General features: G+C 36.1%; 1 protein-coding gene across 2 annotated transcripts in view; it reads right to left on the bottom strand.

Annotated features, from left to right (window-relative positions):
• The window catches only part of LOC142349811 (uncharacterized), a 42,878-nt gene that overhangs the window by 12,337 nt on the left and 8,532 nt on the right, over positions 1–22,009 (bottom strand). For both annotated transcript variants that reach the window (XM_075401595.1, XM_075401594.1), the window contains exon 2: positions 17,431–17,672. In XM_075401595.1, coding sequence (XP_075257710.1) covers positions 17,431–17,636 — 206 coding nt within the window. In that variant the 5' untranslated portion in view covers positions 17,637–17,672. The remainder of the gene's footprint in view (positions 1–17,430; positions 17,673–22,009) is intronic.

Below are 22,009 nucleotides of genomic sequence, written 5' to 3'. Positions count from 1 at the left end.
TTAACTGAATGTTCAGATTACTTCTGTTTCTTAAATTGTTTCGCGAGAAGTGAAGATTGGCAGCCAGCTAACAGTTGGACAAATCTAATAGCACTCTGATAAAGGCTAAGTATGACCAGATGTATATAACAGTACAACCTTCAATATTATTCTTAACGTGGGAAAAACTGCTCTGAAATGACAATTTAATTCTGAGGGAGCATTAGCCTAGATAATTTTTTGAGTGCAAAAACCTCCGATCTGTAGGCGTTTGAACCTGCGACCTACGGTGTAGGAGAGGGAAGCATTAACCACTCGGTTATCAGGGTCTTGTGAATGTTGATCTTCCAATCTGTTTTCTTTTAGGAACAGATGTACTTTCTGTATAAGAGCTATTTAAATTACGCAAAAATCGAAAAACCAAGCGTAAAAAAATTACGGAGAAGTGAAATCAAAATAACATTTTTAGTAAAAAGCGCTCAAGAAAAAATTTTGCAGTAAAAACACACATTTACAATATTCTTTTCGAACTTCGTTAGAGAGAAATTGAGTACATTAGGAGATCTTCTACGTGCAACTTAACTGTGAAACTGAATGTTTAGATTCCTCCTGTTTCCTCTATCGTTTCGCGACAAGTGAAGATTGACAGCTAGGTAACAGTTGGATAAATCTAATATCACTATCAGAAAGGCTAGGTACATTGGCGTATTCTCTTATGACTAGATGTATCTACCAATACAACCTTTCATATTATTTATAATGAGGGAAAAATTGCTCTAAAATGACGATTTAATTCAGAGGCGGCAATAGCCTAGAAAATTTTTTATGGGTGCAAAAACCTTCGACATACAGGCGTTTGCCACCGCGACCTACGGTGTAGAGAGAGAAGCATTAACCACTCGGTTGTCAGGGTCTTGTGAATGTTGATCCTCCAATCTGCTTCCTTTTAGGAACAGATGTACTTTCTGTACAAGAGCAATATTTCAATTACGCAGAAACCGGTAAGTCAAGCGTAAAAAAATGCGGAGAAGTGAAATCAAAGAACATTTTAGAAAAAAGCGCTCAAGAAAAAATATTGCAGTAAAAAACACACATTTACAATATTTTCTCGAACTTCGTTCGAGAGAAATTAGGTATATTAGCAGATCTTCTACGGGCAACTTTACTGTGAAACTGAAAGTTTAGATTCCTTTTGTTTCCGCAATCGTTTCGCGACAAGTGAAGATTGACAGCTAGGTAACAGTTGGATAAATCTAATATCACTATGAGAAGGGCTGAGTATATTGGCGTATTCTCTTATGACCAGATGTATCTACCAATACAACCTTTCATATTATTTTTAATTAGGGAAAAATTGCTCTCAAATGACGATTTAATTCAGAGGGGGCATTATCTTAGGTAAATTTTTATGGGTACAAAAACCTTCGACTATAGGTGTTTGATCCCGTGACATACGGTGTAGGAGAGGGAAGCATTAACCACTCGGTTGTCAGGGTCTTGTGAATGTTGATCCTCAAATCTGCTTCCTTTTAGGAACTGATGTACTTTCCGTATAAGAGCTATTTAAATTACGCAAAAATCGAAAAGTCAAGCGTAAAAAAATTACGGAGAAGTGAAATTAAAATAACATTTTTAGAAGAAAGCGGTCAAGAAAAAATTTTGCAGTAAAAAACACACATTTACAATATATTTTTGAACTTCGTTTGAGAGAAATTAAGTATGTTAGCAGATACTCTACGGGCAATTTAGCTGTGCAACTGAATGTTTAGATTCCTTTTGTTTCCGCAATCGTTTCGCGACAAGTGAAGATTGACAGCTAGGTAACAGTTGGATAAATCTAATATCACTATGAGAAGGGCTGAGTATAATGGCGTATTCTCTTATGACCAGCTGTATCTACCAATACAAACTTTCATATTATTTTTAATGAGGAAACAATTGCTCTAAAATGACGATTTAATTCAGAGGCGGCAATAGCCTAGAAAATTTTTTAAGGGTGCAAAAACCTTCGACCTACAGGCGTTTGCCAGCGCGACCTACGGTGTAGGAGAGGGAAGCATTAACCACTCGGTTATCAGGGTCTTGTGAATGTTGATCTTCCAATCTGTTTTCTTTTAGGAACAGATGTACTTTCTGTATAAGAGCTATTTAAATTACGCAAAAATCGAAAAACCAAGCGTAAAAAAAATACGGAGAAGTGAAATCAAAATAACATTTTTAGTAAAAAGCGCTCAAGAAAAAATTTTGCAGTAAAAACACACATTTACAATATTCTTTTCGAACTTCGTTAGAGAGAAATTGAGTACATTAGGAGATCTTCTACGTGCAACTTAACTGTGAAACTGAATGTTTAGATTCCTCCTGTTTCCTCTATCGTTTCGCGACAAGTGAAGATTGACAGCTAGGTAACAGTTGGATAAATCTAATATCACTATCAGAAAGGCTAGGTACATTGGCGTATGCTCTTATGACTAGATGTATCTACCAATACAACCTTTCATATTATTTTTAATTAGGGAAAAATTGCTCTCAAATGACGATTTAATTCAGAGGGGGCATTATCTTAGGTAAATTTTTATGGGTACAAAAACCTTCGACTATAGGTGTTTGATCCCGTGACATACGGTGTAGGAGAGGGAAGCATTAACCACTCGGTTGTCAGGGTCTTGTGAATGTTGATCCTCAAATCTGCTTCCTTTTAGGAACTGATGTACTTTCCGTATAAGAGCTATTTAAATTACGCAAAAATCGAAAAGTCAAGCGTAAAAAAATTACGGAGAAGTGAAATTAAAATAACATTCTTAGAAGAAAGCGGTCAAGAAATTTTGCAGTAAAAAACACACATTTACAATATATTTTTGAACTTCGTTTGAGAGAAATTAAGTATGTTAGCAGATACTCTACGGGCAATTTAGCTGTGCAACTGAATGTTTAGATTCCTTTTGTTTCCGCAATCGTTTCGCGACAAGTGAAGATTGACAGCTAGGTAACAGTTGGATAAATCTAATATCACTATGAGAAGGGCTGAGTATATTGGCGTATTCTCTTATGACCAGCTGTATCTACCAATACAAACTTTCATATTATTTTTAATGAGGAAACAATTGCTCTAAAATGACGATTTAATTCAGAGGCGGCAATAGCCTAGAAAATTTTTTAAGGGTGCAAAAACCTTCGACCTACAGGCGTTTGCCAGCGCGACCTACGGTGTAGGAGAGGGAAGCATTAACCACTCGGTTATCAGGGTCTTGTGAATGTTGATCTTCCAATCTGTTTTCTTTTAGGAACAGATGTACTTTCTGTATAAGAGCTATTTAAATTACGCAAAAATCGAAAAACCAAGCGTAAAAAAAATACGGAGAAGTGAAATCAAAATAACATTTTTAGTAAAAAGCGCTCAAGAAAAAATTTTGCAGTAAAAACACACATTTACAATATTCTTTTCGAACTTCGTTAGAGAGAAATTGAGTACATTAGGAGATCTTCTACGTGCAACTTAACTGTGAAACTGAATGTTTAGATTCCTCCTGTTTCCTCTATCGTTTCGCGACAAGTGAAGATTGACAGCTAGGTAACAGTTGGATAAATCTAATATCACTATCAGAAAGGCTAGGTACATTGGCGTATTCTCTTATGACTAGATGTATCTACCAATACAACCTTTCATATTATTTATAATGAGGGAAAAATTGCTCTAAAATGACGATTTAATTCAGAGGCGGCAATAGCCTAGAAAATTTTTTATGGGTGCAAAAACCTTCGACCTACAGGCGTTTGCCACCGCGACCTACGGTGTAGAGAGGGAAGCATTAACCACTCGGTTGTCAGGGTCTTGTGAATGTTGATCCTCCAATCTGCTTCCTTTTAGGAACAGATGTACTTTCTGTACAAGAGCAATATTTCAATTACGCAGAAACCGGAAAGTCAAGCGTAAAAAAATGCGGAGAAGTGAAATCAAAGAACATTTTAGAAAAAAGCGCTCAAGAAAAAATATTGCAGTAAAAAACACACATTTACAATATTTTCTCGAACTTCGTTCGAGAGAAATTAGGTATATTAGCAGATCTTCTACGGGCAACTTTACTGTGAAACTGAATGTTTAGATTCCTGTTTCCGCAATCGTTTCGCGACAAGTGAAGATTGACAGCTAGGTAACAGTTGGATAAATCTAATATCACTATGAGAAGGGCTGAGTATATTGGCGTATTCTCTTATGACCAGCTGTATCTACCAATACAAACTTTCATATTATTTTTAATGAGGAAACAATTGCTCTAAAATGACGATTTAATTCAGAGGCGGCAATAGCCTAGAAAATTTTTTAAGGGTGCAAAAACCTTCGACCTACAGGCGTTTGCCAGCGCGACCTACGGTGTAGAGAGGGAAGCATTAACCACTCGGTTGTCAGGGTCTTGTGAATGTTGATCCTCAAATCTGCTTCCTTTTAGGAACAGATGTACTTTCTGTATAAGAGCAATTCAAATTACGCAGTAATCGAAAAGTCAAGCGTAAAAAGTTCCGGAGAAGTGAAATCAAAAACATTTTAGAAGAAAGCGGTCAAGAAAAAATTTTGCAGTAAAAAGACATATACGTTTACAACAATTTTTTGGATATTCGTTCAAGACGAATTAAGTAGATTAACAGATTTTCTGTGGGCAACTTAACTGAATGTTTAGATTACTTCTGTTTCCTCAATTGTTTAGCGAAAAGTGAAGATTGACAGCTAGGTAACAGTTGGAACAATCTAATATCACTCTGAGAAAGGCTAAGTATATTGGCGTATTTTCTTATGACCAGATGTATCTACCAAAACAACCTTTCATATTATTTTAAAGAGGGAATATTGCTCTCAAATGACAATTTAAATAAGAGGGGGCAATAGCCTAGATAATTTTTTATGGGTGCAAAAACCTTCGACCTACAGGCGTTTGACACCGCGACCTACGGTGTAGGAGAGGGAAGCATTAACCACTCGGTTGTCAGGGTCTTGTGAATGTTGATCCTCAAATCTGCTTCCTTTTAGGAACAGATGTACTTTCTGTACAAGAGCAATATTTCAATTACGCAAAAATCGGAAAGTCAAGCTTAAAAAAATACGGAGAAGTGAAATCAAAGAACATTTTAGAGGAAAGCGGTCAAGGAAAAATTTTGCAGTAAAAAGACACATACGTTTACAACAATTTTTTGGAACTTCCTTCAAGACCAATTAATTACATTGACAGATATTATGTTGGCAAATTAACTGAATGTTTAGATTCCCTCTGTTTCCTCAATCGTTTCGCGACACGTGAAGACTGACAGCTAGAAACTAGCTGGATAAATATAATATCACCCTGAGAAAGGCAAAGTATATTGGCGCATTTTCTTATGACCAGATGCATCTAACAGTACAACTTTTAATATTATTTATAAGGTGGAAAAAATTGAACCCAAATGACAATTTAATTCAGAGGGGGCATAAGCCTATATAATTTTTTACGGGTGCAAAAACCTCCAACCTGTAGGCGTTTGAACCTGCAACCTACGGTGTAGGAGAAGGTAGCATTAACCACTCGCTTATCAGGGTTTTGCGAATGTTGATCTTCCAATCTCCTTTCTTCAAAGAACAGATGTACTTTCCGTATAAGAGCTATTCAAATTACGCAAAAACCGAAAAGTCAAGCGTAAAAAGTTACGGAGAAGTGAAATCAAAAACAATTTAGAGGAAAGCGGTCAAGGAAAAATTTTGCAGTAAAAAGACATACGTTTACAATAATGTTTTGGAACTTCGTTCGAGACCAGTTAAGTACATTAACAGATCTTCTGTGGGCAACATAACTGAATGTTTAGATTACTTCTGTTTCCTCAATTGTTTCGCGAGAAGTGAAGATTGGCAGCTAGGTAACAGTTGGAAGAATCTAACATCACTCTGAGAAAGGCTAAGTATATAGGCATATTTTTTATGACCAGATGCATCTACCAATAAAACCTTTCATATTATTTTAAAGAGGGAATATTGCTCTCAAATGACAATTTAAATGAGAGGGGGAATAGCCTAAATAATTTTTTATGGGTGCAAAAACCTCCGATCCCTAGGCGTTTGAACCTGCGACCTACGGTGTAGGAGAGGGAAGCATTAACCACTCGGTTTCCAGGGTCTTGTGAATGTTTACCTAGCTATCTGCTTTCTTTTAGGAACTGATGTACTTTCTGTATAAGAGCTATTTAGATTACACAAAAATCGAAAAGTCAAGCGTAAAAACGTTACGGAGAAGTGAAATCAAAAACATTTTAGAGGAAAGCGGTCAAGGAGAAATTTTGCAGTAAAAAGACACATACGTTTACAACCTTTTTTTGGAACTTCCTTCAAGACCAATTAGGTACATTAACAGATCCTCTGTGAGCAACTTAACTGAATGTTAAGATTACTTCTGTTTCCTCAACTGTTTAGCGACAAGTGAAGATTGACAGCTAGGTAACAGTTGGAAGAATCTAATATCACTCTGAGAAAGGCTAAGCATATTGGTGTATTTGCTTATGACCAGATGTATCTACCAATACAAACTTTCATATTATTTTAAAGAGGGAATATTGCTCTCAAATGACAATTTAAATAAGAGGGGGCAATAGCCTAGATAATTTTTTATGGGTGCAAAAACCTTCGACCTATAGGCGTTTGATCCAGCGACCTACGGTGTAGGAGAGGGAAGCATTAACCACTCGGTTGCCAGGGTCTTGTTAATGTTGATCCTCAAATCTGCTTTCTTTTAGGAACAGATGTACTTTCTGCACAAGAGCAATTTAAATTATGCAAAAATCGAGAAGTCAAGCGTAAAAGTTACGGAGAAGTGAAATCAAAAAAACGTTTTAGAAGAAAGCTGTCAAGAAAAAAATTTGCAGTAAAAAGACATACGTTTACAATAATGTTTTGGAACTTCGTTCGAGACCAATTAAGTACATTAAAAGATCTTCTGTGGGCAACATAACTGAATGTTTAAGTTACTTCTGTTTCCTCAATTGTTTCGCGAGAAGTGAAGATTGGCAGCTAGGTAACAGTTGGAAGAATCTAACATCACTGTGAGAAAGGCTAAGTATATTGGCGTATTTTCTTATGACCAGATGTATCTACCAATACAACCTTTCATATTAAATTAAAGAGGGAAAATTGCTCTCAAATGACAATTTAAATAAGAGGGCGCAATAGCCTAGATAATTTTTTATGGGTGCAAAAACCTTCGACCTATAGGTGTTTGATCCAGCGACCTACGGTTTACGAGAGGGAAGCATTAACCACTCGGTTGCCAGGGTCTTGTGAATGTTGATCCTCAAATCTGCTTTTTTTTAGGAACAGATGTACTTTCTGCACAAGAGCAATTTAAATTATGCAAAAATCGAGAAGTCAAGCGTAAAAAGGTTACGGAGAAGTGAAATCAAAAAAACGTTTTAGAAGAAAACGGTCAAGAAAAAATTTGCAGTAAAAAGACATACGTTTACAATAATGTTTTGGAACTTGGTTCGAGACCAATTAAGTACATTGACAGATATTATGTGGGCAAATTAACTGAATGTTTAGATTCCTTCTGTTTCCTCAATTGTTTAGCGACAAGTGAAGATTGACAGCTAGAAACTAGTTGAATAAATCTAATACCACTCTGACAAAGGCAAAGTATATTGGCGCATTTTCTTATGACCAGATGCATCTAACAGTACAACTTTAAATATTATTTATAACGTGGAAAAAATTGAATCCAAATGACAATTTAATTCAGAGGGGGCATTAGCCTATATAATTTTTTACGGGTGCAAAAACCTCCAACCTGTAGGCGTTTGAACCCGCGACCTACGGTGTAGGGGAAGGTAGCATTAACCACTCGCTTATCAGGGTTTTGCGAATGTTGATCTTCCAATCTCCTTTCTTTAAAGAACAGATGTACTTTCCGTATAAGAGCTATTCAAATCACGCAAAAACCGAAAAGTCAAGCGTAAAAATGTTACGGAGAAGTGAAATCAAAAATATTAGAGGAAAGCGGTCAAGGAAAAATTTTGCAGTAAAAAGACACATACGTTTACAACAATTTTTTGGAACTTCCTTCAAGACCAATTAAGTACATTAACAGATCTTCTGTGGGCATCTTAACTGAATGTTAAGATTACTTCTGTTTCCTCAATTGTTTAGCGACAAGTGAAGATTGACAGCTAGGAAACAGTTGGAAGAATCTAATATCACTCTGAGAAAGGCTAAGTATATTGGCGTATTTTCTTATGACCAGATGTATCTACCAATACAACCATTCATATTATTTTAAAGAGGGAATATTGTTCTCAAATGACAATTCAAATAAGAGGGGGCAATCGCCTAGATAATTTTTTATGGGTGCAAAAACCTTCGACCTACAGGCGCTTGATCCCACGACCAACGGTGTAAGAGAGGGAAGCATTAACCACTCGGTTGTCAGGGTCTTGTGAATGTTGATCCTCAAATCTGCTTTCTTTTAGGAACAGATGTACTTTCTGCACAAGAGCAATTTAAATTATGCAAAAATCGAGAAGTCAAGCGTAAAAAAGTTACGGAGAAGTGAAATCAAAAAAACGTTTTAGAAGAAAGCGGTCAAGAAAAAATTTGCAGTAAAAAGACATACGTTTACAATAATGTTTTGGAACTTCGTTCGAGACCAATTAAGTACATTGACAGATATTATGTGGGCAAATTAACTGAATGTTTAGATTCTTTCTGTTTCCTCAATCGTTTCGCGACACGTGAAGTCTGACAGCTAGAAACTAGTTGAATAAATCTAATATCACTCTGACAAAGGCAAAGTATATTGGCGCATTTTTATATGACCAGATGCATCTAACAGTACAACTTTTAATATTATTTATAACGTGGAAAAAATTGAATCCAAATGAAAATTTAATTCAGAGGGGGCATTAGCCTATATAAATTTTTATGGGTGCAAAAACCTCCGACCTGTAGGCGTTTGAACCCGCGACCTACGGTGTAGGAGAGGGAGGCATTAACCACTCAGTTATCAGGGTTTTGCGAATGTTGATCTTCCAATCTCCTTTCTTTAAAGAACAGATGTACTTTCCGTATAAGAGCTTTTCAAATCACGCAAAAACCAAAAAGTCAAGCGTAAAAATGTTACGGAGAAGTGAAATCAAAAATATTAGAGGAAAGCGGTCAAAGAAAAAAATTTTGCAGTAGAAAGACACATGCGTTTACAACAATTTTTTGGAACTTCGTTAGAGACCAATTAAGTACATTAACAGATCTTCTGTGGGCATTTTAACTGAATGTTAGGATTGATTCTGTTTCCTCAATTGTTTAGCGACAAGTGAAGATTGACAGCTATGTAACAGTTGGAAGAATCTAATATCACTCTGAGAAAGGCTAAGTATATTGGCGTATTTTCTTATGACCAGATGTATCTACCAATACAACCATTCATATTATTTTAAAGAGGGAATATTGCTCTCAAATGACAATTTAAATAGGAGGGGGCAATCGCCCAGATAATTTTTTATGGGTGCGAAAACCTTCAACCTACAGGCGTTTGATCCCGCGACCAACGGTGTAGGAGAGGGAAGCATTAACCACTCGGTTGTCAGGGCCTTGTGAATGTTGATCCTCAAATCTGCTTTCTTTTAGGAACAGATGTACTTTCTGCACAAGAGCAATTTAAATTACGCAAAAAACGAGAAGTCAAGCGTAAAAAAGTTACGGAGAAGTGAAATAAAAAACATTTTAGAAGAAAGCTGCCAAGAAAAAATTTTGCAGTTAAAAGACATACGTTTACAATAATGTTTTGGAACTTCGTTCGAGACCAATTAAGTACATTAACAGATCTTCTGTGGGCAACTTAACTGAATGTTTAGATTACTTCTGTTTCCTCAATTGTTTCGCGAGAAGTGAAGATTGGCAGCAAGCTATCAGTTGGATAAATCTAATAGCACTCTGAGAAAGACTAAGTATGACCAGATGTATCTAACAGTACAACCTTTAATATTATTCTTAACGTGGGAAAAACTGCTCTCAAATGACAATTTAACTCAGAGGGGCATTAGACTAGATAATTTTTTGGGTGCAAAAACCTCTGACCCGTAGGCCTTTGAAACCGCGACCTACGGTGTAGGAGAGAGAAGCGTTCACCACTCGGTTGTCTGGGTTTTGTGAATGTTGATCTTCCAATCTGCTTTCTTTTAGGAGCAGATGTACTTTCTGTATAAGAGCAATTCAAATTACGCAAAAATTGAAAAGTCAAGCGTAAAAAAGTTACGGAGAAATGAAATCAAAATAACATTTTACAAGAAAGCGGTCAATTAAAAATTTTGCACTAAAGAGACACAGGTTTACAATAATTTTTTCGAACTTCTTTCGAGAGCAATTAAGTACATTAACAGATATTATGTGGGCAAATTAACTGAATGATTAGATTCCTGTTTCCTCAATCGCTTCGCGACACGTGAAGACTGACAGCTAGAAACTAGTTGGATAAATCTAATATCACTCTGAGAAAGTCAAAGTATATTGGCGCGCATTTTTTATGACCAGATGCATCTAACAGTACAACCTTTAATATTATTCTTAACGTGGGAAAAATTGCTCTCAAATGACAATTTAAATCAGAGGGGGCATTAGCCTAGTTAATTTTTTGGGTGCAAAAACCTCCGACCCGTAGGCGTTTGAACCCGCGACCTACGGTGTAGGAGAGGGAAGCAATAACCACTCGGTTGTCAGGGTCTTGTGAATGTTGATCTTCCAATCTGCTTACTTTTACAACAGATGTACTTTCGGTATAAGAGCAATTCAAATTACGCAAAAATTGAAAAGTCAAGCGTAAAAAAGTTACGGAGAAGTGAAATCAAAATAACATTTTACAAGAAAGCGTTCAAGAAAAAATTTTGCACTAAAAAGACACAGGTTTACAATAATTTTTTCGAACTTCGTTCGAGAGCAATTAAGTACATTAACAGATCTTCTGTGGGCAACATAACTGGATGTTAAGATTACTTCTGTTTCTTCAATTGTTTCGAGACAAGTGAAGATTGACAGCTAGGTAACAGTTGGATGAATCTAATATCACTCTGAGTAAGGCTAAGTATATTGGCGTATTTTGTTATGACCAGATGTATCTACCAATACAACCTTTCATATTATTTTAAAGAGGGAAATATTGCTTTCAAATGACAATTTTAAGCAGAGGGAGCAAAAGCCTACATAATTTTCTATGGGTGCAAAAACCTTCGACCTATAGGCGTTTGATCCCGCGACCAACGGTGTAGGAGAGGGAAGCATTAACCACTCGGTTGCCAGGGTCTTGTGAATGTTGATCCTCCAATCTGCTTTCTTTTAGAAACAGAGGTACTTTCTGCACAAGAGCAATTTAAATTACGCAAAAATCGAGAAGTCAAGCGTAAAAAAGTTACGGAGATGTGAAATAAAAAAAACGTTTTAGAAGAAAGCGGTCAAGACAAAATTTTGCAGTAAAAAATTATACGTTTACAGTAATTTTTTGGAACTTCGTTTGAGACAAATTAGGTACATAAACAGATCTTCTAGGGGCAAATTAACTGAATGTTTAGATTACTTCTGTTTCCTCAATTGTTTTGCGAGAAGTGAAGATTGGCAGCTAGCTAACAATTGGATAAATCTAATTGCACTCTGAGAAAGGCTACGTACGACCAGATGTATCTAACAGTACAACCTTTAATATTCTTAACGTGGGAAAAATTGCTCTCAAATGAAATTGAATTCAGAGGGGTCATTAACCTAGATAATTTTTTGGGTGCACAAACCTCCGACCCGTAGGCGTTTGAACCCGCGACCTACGGTATAGGAGAGGGAAGCATTAACCACTCAGTTGTCAGGGTCTTGTGAATGTTGATCTTCCAATCTGCTTTCTTTTAGGAACAGATGTAGTTTCTGTATAAGAGCAATTCAAATTACGCAAAAATTGAAAACTCAAGCGTAAAAAAATTACGTAGAAGTTAAATCGACAGAACGTTTTAGAAGAAAGCGGTCAAGAAAAATTTGTGCACTAAAAAGACACAGGTTTACAATAATTTTTTCGAAAATCGTTGAGAGCAATTAAGTACATTAACAGATCTTATGTGGGCAAATTAACTGAATGGTCAGATTCCTTCTGTTTCCTCGAACGTTTCGCGACACGTGAAGATTGACAGCTAGAAACTAGTTGGATAAATCTAACATACTCTGAGAAAAGCAAAGTATATTGGCGCATCTTCATATGACCAGATGTATCTAACAGTACAACCTCTAATATTATTTTTACGTGGGAAAAATTGCTCTCAATTGAAATTTAATTCAGAGGGGGCATTAGCCTAGATAATTTTTGGTTGCAAAAATCTCCGACCCGTAGGCGTTTGAATCCACGACCTACGGTGTAGAAGAGGGAAGCATTAACCACTCGGTTATCAGGTTCTTGTAAATGTTGATCTTCCAATCTGCTTTCTTTGAGGGACCGATGTACTTTCTGTATAAAATTTATTTAAATTACGCAAAAATCAAAAAGTCAAGCGTAAAAAAGTTACGGAGAAGTGAAATCGAAAGAACGTTTTAGAAGAAAGCGGTCAAAAAAAATTTTTGCACTAAAAAGACAGGTTTACAATAATTTTTTCGAACTTCGTTTGAGAGCAATTAAGTACATTAACAGATCTGATGTGGGCAAATTAACTGAATGTTCAGATTCCTTCTGTTTCCTCAAACGTTTCGCGACACGTGAAGATTGACAGCTAGAAACTAGTTCGATAAATCTAACATACTCTGAGAAAGGCAAAGTATATTGAAGCATCTTCATATGACCAGATGTATCTAACAGTACAACCTCTAATATTATTTTTACGTGGGAAAAATTGCTCTCAAATGAAATTTATTTCAGAGGGGGCATTAGCCTAGATAATTTTTTGGTTGCAAAAACCTCCGACCCGTAGGTTTTTGAATCCACGACCTACGGTGTAGAAGAGGGAAGCATTAACTACTCGGTTATCAGGGTCTTGTGAATGTTGATCTTCCAATCTGCTTTCTTTTAGGGACAGATGTACTTTCTGTATAAAATTTACTTAAATTACGCAAAAATCAAAAAGTCAAGCGTAAAAAAGTTACGGAAAAGTGAAATCAAAATAACGTTTTAGAAGAAAAGGGTCAAGAATACATTTTGCAGTAAAAAGGCACATATGTTTTCATTAATTTTTTCAAACTTCGTTCGAGAGCAATTAAGTACATTAACAGATCTTCTGTGGGCAACTTAACTGAAAGTTTAGATTCCTTATGTTCACTCAATTGTTTCCCAACAAGTGAAGATTGATAGCTAGGTAAAAGCTGGATAAATATAATATCATTCTTGAAAAGGCAAAGTATATTGGCGTATTATCCTATGACCAGATGCATCTAACAGTACAACTTCTAATATTACCTATAACGTGGAAAAAAAATGAATTCAATTGACAAATTAATTCAGAGGGGTCATTAGCCTCAATAATTTTTTATGTGTGCAAAAACCTACGACATGGAGGCATTTGAACCCGCGACCTATGGTGTAGAAGAGGGAAGCATTAACCACTCGGTTGTCAGGGTCTTGTGAATGTTGATCCTCAAATCTGCTTCCTTTTAGGAACAGATGTACTTTCTGTATAAGAGCAATTCAAATTACGCAGTAATCGAAAAGTCAAGCGTAAAAAGTTCCGGAGAAGTGAAATCAAAAACATTTTAGAAGAAAGCGGTCAAGAAAAAATTTTGCAGTAAAAAGACATATACGTTTACAACAATTTTTTGGAATTTCGTTCAAGACGAATTAAGTAGATTAACAGATCTTCTGTGGGCAACTTAACTGAATGTTTAGATTACTTCTGTTTCCTCAATTGTTTAGCGAAAAGTGAAGATTGACAGCTAGGTAACAGTTGGAACAATCTAATATCACTCTGAGAACGGCTAAGTATATTGGCGTATTTTCTTATGACCAGATGTATCTACCAAAACAACCTTTCATATTATTTTAAAGAGGGAAAATTGCTCTCAAATGACAATTTAATTCAGAGGAGGCATCAGCCTAGATATTTTTTATGGATGCAAAACACTCCGACCCGTAGGCGTTTGAACCCGCGACCTACGGTGTAGCAGAGGGAAGCATTAACCACTGGGTTATCAGGGTCTTGTGAATGTTGATCTTCCAATTTGCTTTCTTTTAGGGACAGATGTACTTTCTGTATAAAATTTATTTAAATTACGCAAAAATCAAAGTCAAGCGTAAAAAAGTTACGGAGAAGTGATATCAAAATAACGTTTTAGAAGAAAAGGGTCAAGAATAAAATTTGCAGTAAAAAGGCACATTCGTTTTCAATAATTTTTTCGAATTGCGTTGGAGAGCAATTAAGTACATTAACAGATCTTCTGTGGGCAACTTAACTGAATGTTTAGATTCCTTCTGTTTACTCAATTGTTTCTCAACAAGTGAAGATTGATAGCTAGGTAACAGTTGGATAAATATAATATCACTCTTGAATCAATCGTTTCGCGACACGTGAAGACTGACAGCTAGAAACTAGCTGGATAAATATAATATCACCCTGAGAAAGGCAAAGTAAATTGGCGTATTCTCTTATGACGAGATGCATCTAACAGTACAACTTTTAATATCATTCATAACGTGGTTAAAACTGCACTCAAATGACAAATTAATTCAGAGGGGGGCATTAGCCTCGATAATTTTTATGGGTGCAAAAACCTACGACCTGGAGGCATTTGAACCCGCGACCTACGGTGTAGGAGAGGGAAGCATTAACCACTTGGTTGTCAGGGTCTTGTGAATGTTAATCTCACAATCTGCTTTCTCTTAGGAAAATGTGCTTTCTGTATAAGAGTTACTTAAATTACTCAACAATCAAAAAGTCAAGCGTGAAAAAGTTACGGAGAAGTGAAATCAAAATAACGTTCTAGAAGAAAGCGGTCAAGAAAAATTTTGCAGTAAAAAAGGCACACTTTTTCAAAAATCTTTTTGAACTTCGAGAGCAATTAAGTACATTAATAGATCTTCTGTGGGCAACTTAACTGAAAGTTTAGATTCCTTCTGTTTCCTCAATTGTTTCTCGACAAGTGAAGATTGACAGCTAGGTAGCAGTTGGAAAAATCTAATAACACTCTGAGAACATAGCTGGCAAATGCCAGAAAATAGCCGCAATAGCTTCATAGATCTGTAATCTTAAAAAGAAGGTACAAAAGACAGACCAAAAAAAAAGAAACTTATTCTTTTCATTAGGGGGCTGAGATGCTAAATTTTGATTAAGAATCTGTATAACTTACTGCTTTTTCCATTAGCTGCTCTTAAATAACCTTCAATTAGAGTGACAAGCACTCATTTACCTTATCTCTGATTTAAAGTAAAGAAAAGTCAAATTCAGAGTGCAAAAGTTATTTTTAAGAGTGAGGTAAGTCACGTGTGACCAAAAATTTAATCAGGCGAATGAACAAAAAAACCAGCTCCACTATGAGTAAAAAATGACATCGCGCACGCAATTCATCACGCACAAAGCAGATCTGAAGTGGTTGTGACGTCATATGGTCGTAACAAAAATCGTGACGACAAAATAAAAAAAACCAAGAGAAGGCCACTTATAGGCTCAGCTATCGCTTCGCGGCTATTAAAAAGCAAATTATATTGGCGTATTTTCTTGTGACCACCCAGGTTGAGGTCGCGCTCGAAATCGCCTCTGATCAGACCATCCCAGACAAGTGAGACCTCTGATCAGACCGTCCCAGACCGAAGTAACCTCTGATCAGACAAGAATGCGCTCGAAGATCATTGTGCGCTCGAAGTGCGCTCGAAGCCGCCTCTGATCAGGCGATTTCCAGACCAAAGTGACCCCTGATCAGACAAGGTCCAGACTATTGTCCAGACGAGTTCCAGACCATTGTCCAGACTAAAGTGCGTTCGAAATAGTCTGATCAGAGAATGATTTTAAACATGAACAAATCTCTCAATATCGTTATAATATATTCATTTCATCTATCATTTTATCAATCTTATATTCAACTAACAAAAAACCAATCCTGAAAGTATTGTTAATGAAAGTAAATCGAAAAAAAAAATGATAAAAAAAATTACTGAGTATGCCATTTTTTTATGCTTTTAACTGAAAAAATAAACTTATACAGCTCTGCATAAAAACGTCTTGATCTACTTTGATTCAAAATCTTTTCTTGAGGGGACCGGCAGTTGTTATCAGCTGGACCCCTTGGTTCTGATCAAACCCATCAAATTTTCAGATGCAGTTCCGATCAGAATGCTGTTTTATTGTTGTCACTTAACCGAGACAACAAAAGTCAGTAAGAAAACAAAAAAAAACTTGAAAAAAATGTCGCTCGAATTGGTCTCTGGTCAGACTAGTGTGCGCTCGAATTGGCCTCTGATCAGACTTGTGCGCGCCTGAAACTGTCTCTGATCAGACCGTCCCAGACCAAAGTGACCTCTTATCAGACCGTCCCAGAACAAAGTGGCCTCTGATCAGGCAAGTTCCAGACCATTTTCCAGACAAAAATGCGCTCGAAGCCTTTTCCAGACCATGTAATTCGAGCGCACCGGGAACATGTGTGCGCTCGAAACTCGTCTGATCAGGGGTCACTTCGGTCTGGCCACCTCGACCTGGGCAGATGTATCTAACAGTACAACCTGTAATATTATTCTTAACGTGGGAAAAATTGCTCTCAAATGACAATTTAATTCAGAGGAGGCATCAGCCTAGATATTTTTTATGGATGCAAAACACTCCGACCCGTAGGCGTTTGAACCCGCGACCTACGGTGTAGCAGAGGGAAGCATTAACCACTGGGTTATCACGGTCTTGTGAATGATCTTCCAATCTGCTTTCTTTTAGGAACAGACGTACATTCCGTATAAAAGCATTTTAGATTCCACAAAAATTGAAAAGTCAAGCGTAAAAAAATTAAGAAGTGACATCAAAATAACGTTTTAGAAGCGGTCAAGAAAAAATTTTGTACACAGTAAAAAGACACACAACGTTCACAATAATATATCGAACTTCGTTCGAGAGCAATTAATTATATTAACAGATCTTCTGTGGGAAACTTAACTGTTTAACTGAATGTTTAGATTCCTTCTGTTTCCTCAATTGTTTCGCAACAATTGCAGATTGACAGCTAGGTAAAAGTTGGATAAATCTAATATCACTCTGAAAAAGGCAAAGTATATTGGCGTATTTTCTTATGACCGGATGTATCTAACAGTACAACCTTTAATATTATTTTTCAAGCGCATACAATGTGGTACAGCCCTACGCTGAAAAAACTTTCCGGTGCTATTTTTTGGAGTGTCTACTGGCTTTGTATCTTGAGAACTGCCTTAGTTATCACAAACTATCATTTCTATCTAATCTCCATACAGATGGTGGCAACGTTTGACAATTGGCGAAATCCTGAGGCATGAAAGTAGGAGGACTAACCTGAAAACGTGTACACTGTTAACATTCACACCCTGACTCGAAAGCATGCTTGCATCTTTGGGCGACAGTTGATGATTCAGACCACACCTGGATTCATCGCCGCACTCTTTAGATAAAAAATTGGCACAGATGTGCAGTCGCGTACATTTGGGACCCTTGCGACAGTCTTTGTTCTGGTAGAAATCGCAGATCCATGATAACTTCATTACTGGTCAATTCACAGCAGAGGTGATTTAGTTTCACTATAAACAGAAGAGTATTCCTTTACTTCTTCTCTCAAACACAACTGATAACAGGAGATAACAATTGCAATCGTAACAATCGGAAAGAGGTATCAATCAAATCAGTTGATCACTACGAAGCTGCTCGACGTGAAAACAGCAAACGTTTTTTTTTGGTAAACAATTTTTGGTTACAACGGTTTTTCTAGTTTTGTAGTCTATAGAGCAACAACACTTTGTTTATAACTGTAGATACGGAGCACGCTTCATGATGGTCCGACTTCACTGTTACATTCGATGTTATAATAACCATTATTACAACAGCTAAAAATAAAACCTCTTTTCGAACTATCAGCGAAAAAATACAGGAACAGTAGCAAGTGAGCAAGTACGTATAGCCTATTTTCATCGATTTCTGAAGGATGCACGTATGTATTAACTACTTGAGTTAATATCTGCCAACTGTTACAAAAATTTACCAATTCAACCAAGTTCCTTCACAATTCCCCTTAAAGCACAATTAGCAGCATATGTCACACCAAGTTTTTGCAAACTCACACAACGTTCAAAAAAATGTAAATTTTGAAAATTTTTTTTCATCCACTTTCAAATTTATTAAATTAACCTATTCTCAACCGATTTCGAACTGATTTACCTTAGATCCTCACAATTTTACCCCTGTTTTTCAAAACGTATCAAAACATCAAAAATTAACCAACTTTCACAAAATTTTGACCGAAGTCAAAGAAGTCAGTCGCATGCGCTTTTTGTAAAACACACAAACAAACCACAGCTCTTTCGAAACAATGACAGAGGTACCTAAAGAGAGGAAAGATTTTGAAAAAAGAAAGAAAGAAGACTTGATAAGTGAATGTTTGAATTTGAATAAATTATTATTACAACTTAAAGATGAAAATGCTTTCCTCTGACAACAAAATAACAAAATGGTTGTAATCTAATTGAAAAAGTAAACGAAAAAACATCGAACCAAATCCATGACAACAACAAAGTTCAACAACAAACCAAGATTTTTTATCCAAAGTTTATACCAAGATCAACAAAGACACTTATTCTTCCGGATAGTACATACAAAAAAAGTACAAGCAAAAGATCTGAGCCCATGTACAGCTATACACTCCTATCCTGCAGCAAAAGTTCAAGACTTATCAAATTTAAAAAAAAAACAATACAACGGTTATCACAAGATTGAAAATCCTATTATACATGCTGGACATAACAATATTGATTCGGGAAATAGCGGTTTTGAAACAGCTAGTATTTTAATGGAAACTGCGTCGGAAATTATAAAGAAACTGTCACCACTCAAAGTTAGACTTTGCAAAATTCCACCAGTTAAAGATGGCTTTTTTGGTCGCAGCAAAAATAACGAAAACTTAGACAAATATGATGAAGCGTTAGAAAATGTTGCAACGGAGTTGAGTGGCGTTTTTGATATTGACGTTGTTTTTTTGAATAATATACTGGAAACGAAAGATATAAGCAATGATGGAGTACACCCATCAGTCAGTCATGGTATACCTAAACTTGTCAGAAATATTCGGAACTTCTACGTGCATCTTGGGCTTACGGTGTCAGAAACTGAAATAAAACCGAGAATCATCGACCGAAACTTTGGAGAAAATTTTGATCACTATGATAAAAAACAATGTTTTTGGTTTCCATCCAAAACAAGCATTTTTACCTCCAACTCATTATAAATTTGGCTGATGGTTTGTTGAAATATAGAACAATGTGACTTTTCTTGATATTTTTAATTTTCAGTATACTTATGGGAAGAGAATCATACTGAAATTCATAAGCGCACATTTGAAAAGTATTATTTCAACAAACCTAATGTTTGTTATTTTTTTGACTCATACTTTTTTGTTTTCAACAGTTGATTCATACTTTTTTTGTTTTCTTCTTAAAACTGTTAATTTTTTGTTCACGTGTACGTCTCATGCTGTCAGGGGACATTGAATTGAACCCAGGGCCTCAACTGGAAAATTTGATTGAGTATTCAAGTTACTTAAAAAACAGAGGAACAAGCCACTCGCCTTTATTTTTCCTTATTAATTGTCAAAGCTTGAATATTAAGTTTGAAGAGTTTGCAAACTTTTTGCAAACAGCTCCCATTAATACGTTTGTCGCTGTAACTGAAACCTGGTTGGACACTGATTCTAATACTGAAAATAACTTTTTAACAGCATCGTATGCTTTCCTTGGGAAATGCAGATCAGAAAAAAAAGGGGGCTTCAAAGGGCGGAGGAGTAGGTATTTTTGTCCCGAAAAAATTTATCGCCTATATTAAATCAAGCCTGGAAACGGTTGATGAGAGTTTTTTGAATCCATTTGGGTTGAAATAACTGAGCCTCTGACTGAAAAATTACTTGTTAACGTTTCTTATTGTCAACAAACGTCTTGGTGAGTATTTTCTTGATCAGTTAAGTACCGAACTATCGGGAGCATATAGCGTTACAGATAAAGTTATTTTGCTGGGAGATTACAACTTGAATTATCTGAACAAGACAGAAAAAAGTAAACTAGACCTTTTTGCGTCAAATTCAGGATTAGAAATTGTTAACCTAAGGGATGCAACCATAGGTACTGATAACACATTTACACTTATTGATCACTGTTTCGTTTCAAAAGATCAGATAATTGCCTACAGCGTCACAACAACGCATTTTAAATCCGACCAGTTTCTTGTTATCTTCGAATCAAACGTCTCATTAAAATCTGAGAGCGACAACATAATAACGATGAGAAATTTTCGACTTTTCTCACGCTCTAAATTTAACAGAGATCTTGCCCTCGCCGAATGGTGTAGAATGTACCAATGCGAGAATGGCAACGATATGCTTTATTCATTCCCCGATATTTTTGAGAAAATTGTTGAAAAACACGCGCCAATTCAGAGTGTCAAAAAGGGAGAAACTTATAAGAAATCTAAGCCCTGGTTAACATACAAATTGAAACATTTGATTGCACAAAAACATTTTTTGTTCAATAAATGGAAAAAAATTCCTGAGAGCGAGACGTACAAAAAATTTAAGCGCTTAAGAAACTTAGTTAATAGGCGACTAAAGGAGGCGCACAACAATTTTTGCATCCATTTCTTCCAAAAACTACCAACAAGTAAGGAACAATGGAAATTCATTAAACAAAAGACCAGTCCGAATGAAAGAATTGTCAAGGTTGATGAAATCAGATTAGAAAGTGGTGAAATTTCAAGGGAACCAAAAAATATTGTCAATTGTCTGAATAGATCATTTGCTAATCTAGGTGTTTTCAGAGGTTTGTATATTGCTTGTAAATACCCTGATAAACCTAATATATCTGAATTCACATTCAGAAATGTGACTAGAAAAGAACTTCATTCAGTCATTGACTCGCTGGACGATAGCAAAGCAGCAGGACCTGATGAAATCTCAATTCGACTCATAAAGTCTTGCAAATTAGCTATAGGCGTTCATCTACAGTTCGCCTTAAATGAGTGCATTAAGGAGAAAATATTCCCTTGGTTAATAGGAGACTTAGTAAAAGAAACCTAGTTAATAGGAGACTAAGGGAGGCGCACAACAATTTTTGCATCAATTTCTTCCAAAAACTACCAACAAGTAAGGAACAATGGAAATTCATTAAACAAAAGACCAGTCCGAATGAAAGAATTGTCAATGTTGATGAAATCAGATTAGACAGTGGTGAAATTTCAAGGGAACCAAAAAGTATCGTCAATTGTCTGAATAGATCATTTGCTAATCTAGGTGTTTTCAAAGGTTTGGATATTGCTGTTAAATACCCTGATAAACTTAATATAACTGAATTCACAATCAGAACTGTGACCAGAAAAAAAATTTGTTCAGTCATTGACTCGCTGAACGATAACAAAGCAGCAGGACCTGATGAAATCTCAAATCGACCCATAAAGTCTTGCAAATTAGCTATAGGCGTACATCTACAGTTCGCCTTAAATGAGTGCATTGAAGAGAAAATTTTCCCAACTAAAATGAAACTAGCCAATGTAACACCAATTTTCAAAACAAGTGTAAATTAGATAGCACAAATTATCGAACAATTTCTGTAACTCCGAGTTTTGCAAAAAATTTTGAGCGCCTCCTTCTGATTCAGATGATGGAGTTCATTGATAAGCATAAAATTATAAACAAAGAGCAGTTCGGATTTTAGAAAAAAAGTCTGCAACAGATGCAGTTCTAGAACTGGTTGAAAGTTTCTGCTAATTTAGATCAAAGCAAAGAAACTATTGCTATTTTTCTAGACCTTGCAAAAGCATTTAATTCCATTTCGCATAACATTTTCCCTACAAAAATTTAAATGTATGGTTTTTCCCAGGAAGC

The sequence above is a fragment of the Convolutriloba macropyga genome, chromosome 11 (assembly GCF_964194025.1).
Source record: "Convolutriloba macropyga chromosome 11, txConMacr16.3, whole genome shotgun sequence".
Classification (NCBI taxonomy): Eukaryota; Metazoa; Xenacoelomorpha; order Acoela; family Convolutidae; genus Convolutriloba; species Convolutriloba macropyga.
The sequence above is the reverse complement of the archived record's forward strand: the minus strand, read 5'-3'. Positions and strand labels throughout refer to the sequence as shown.